Raw genomic sequence first — 2,057 nt, 5'->3', positions numbered from 1 at the left:
CATGTTGCGCTTCTATGGAAGATGAATGTCCATTCACTTACCAAGAATTTCCACAACATTTTGTTTGGCTTAATTAAGAAAAAAGATGGAAACCAAGGCAGTAGGGCTATGCAATCGGTAGAATGTACTTTGCTAGCCCTAATTGTGGTGAGAGATTTTATTTGCGTTTGCTATTAACTGTTGTCAAAGGACCAAAATCGTTTCAATGTTTACGGACGGTCAACAATGTTTTGCATGATACGTTTAAATCAGCATGTGTTGCAAGAGGACTTTTAGAAGATGATGAAGAATGGATACAATGCCTTAAAGATGCTTCAGTTATGAAAACTGGTTATCAATTAAGGAGATTGTTTACTATTATTCTTACTCAGTGCTCTCCACTGCAACCATATGCATTATGGAATCAATTTTCAATGCATATATGTGATGATCTTGCACATAAGATTCGAACATTGTTTTCCATTTCTGAACCAATTGAGGGTCAAATTGAAGACTATGGTCTTTATCTTTTGAATCAAATGCTCCAAGAATCAAGAAAAAGTTTAATTGACTTCCCGCCAATGCCACAACCTTCTACAAATTAGAGTGCAGTAGTTGGTAACAGGTTGATATTCGAACATCAACAACTGCATAATGAGGCACAACAAGCAGATGCAAAAATTATTATTGATCGCCTTAACAATGATCAATGAACAGCTTATGATGCAATCACTTCCTCAGTCTTTGAAAATAAAGAAACTATTTTCTTTTTGAATGGAGGTGTTGGAACAGGGAAAACGTTTTTGTACAATGCGATTGCATTAAAGTGTTGCAGCCTTGGTCATATTGTTATTACTGTGGCTTCATCTGGAATTGCATCATTGTTATTAGTAGGAGGTCGTACTGTTCATTTAACATTTTCTATTCCGTTGGATGTATTGGAAAATTCAATTTGTGGATTTAGCAAGCAATCATTACAAACAGAATTGTTTAGAGAAACAAAACTTATAATTTGGGATAAAGTTTATATGCAGCATAGACATTGTGTTGAGGCAGTTGATCGCACACTTCGGGACACTTGTGATAATGAAAAGCCATTTGGGGGTATCACTGTTGTTCTTGGTGGAGATTTTTGACAAATCTTACCAGTTATAACCAAAGGAGTCTGTGAGCAAATTGTGAATGCATCATTAAGACACTCTTTTCTATGGAAGGATATACATGTTCTGTCTTTAAATTTGAACATGCGCTTGAATCATGCAAATCTTGAAAATGCTAATTTTGCAAAATTCTTGATGGAGGTAATATTTCTTCAAACTTTTTCTCTATTATATGGTTCTTTTAAATTGACGAAATACATTTACGTTTATGTACTTTAATTGATTTTACTTACTATTTTATTTATTTATTTTTATAAATAGATTGGGACCAATCATTGGGAAATTGTTAAACTTCCATCAACAATACACAAATGCCAAGATCTAAAAGACATAATCTCAGTAGTTTATCCGCAACTGGATGTGGCAATGACATCGACTGCAACATTTTTAACTGAACGTACAATTCTTTCTGCACGGAATGATGATGTCAATGCTATCAATACTGCAGCATTGAATATTTTTTCCGGTAACACACATACTTATTTGGCAACAGAAAAGATGTCTGAAGTTGATGAAATTGATCGTACTATAATAAATAGATATCCTAATGAATATTTAAATTCATTAGATCCTCCTGGACTACCAGCTTTTAAGGTAGAGTTGAAAGTGGGTTGTTCTATAATGTTGTTAAGAAATATTACACCAAAAGATGGACTGTGCAATGGCACAAGATTGATGGTTTCTAGATGCAATATTCGCATAATTGAAGCTCAAATTTTAACTGGAGAAAAATGTGACAATTTGGTATTTGTACCAAGGATATCCTTGACACCGTCTTCTGCAGAAATGCTTTTCCAAATGACAAGACGTCAATTTCCAGTTCGATTGGCATATGCCCTGACCATTAATAAATCTCAAGGGCAATCTGTGAAATTTGTTGGAGTTGATTTGAGCACACCAGTGTTTAGTCATGGGTAA

General features: G+C 34.4%; 1 protein-coding gene across 1 annotated transcript; it reads left to right on the top strand.

Moving 5' to 3' along the window:
• Window positions 1–1,505: 1,505 nt before the first annotated feature.
• Window positions 1,506–2,057, top strand: LOC114323509 (uncharacterized). Its single transcript, XM_028271120.2, has one exon. The coding sequence runs from the start codon at window positions 1,506–1,508 to the stop codon at window positions 2,055–2,057; it is 552 nt and encodes a 183-aa protein (XP_028126921.2).

Source organism: Camellia sinensis, chromosome 10 (assembly GCF_055761805.1).
Source record: "Camellia sinensis isolate YWXY chromosome 10, ASM5576180v1, whole genome shotgun sequence".
Lineage (NCBI taxonomy): Eukaryota > Viridiplantae > Streptophyta > Magnoliopsida > Ericales > Theaceae > Camellia > Camellia sinensis.
The sequence above is the reverse complement of the archived record's forward strand: the minus strand, read 5'-3'. Positions and strand labels throughout refer to the sequence as shown.

Excerpts from the sequence above, each read along its gene's own strand:
- LOC114323509 (XM_028271120.2), top strand. The coding sequence starts at position 1,506 with ATGACATCGACTGCAACATTTTTAACTGAACGTACAATTCTTTCTGCA.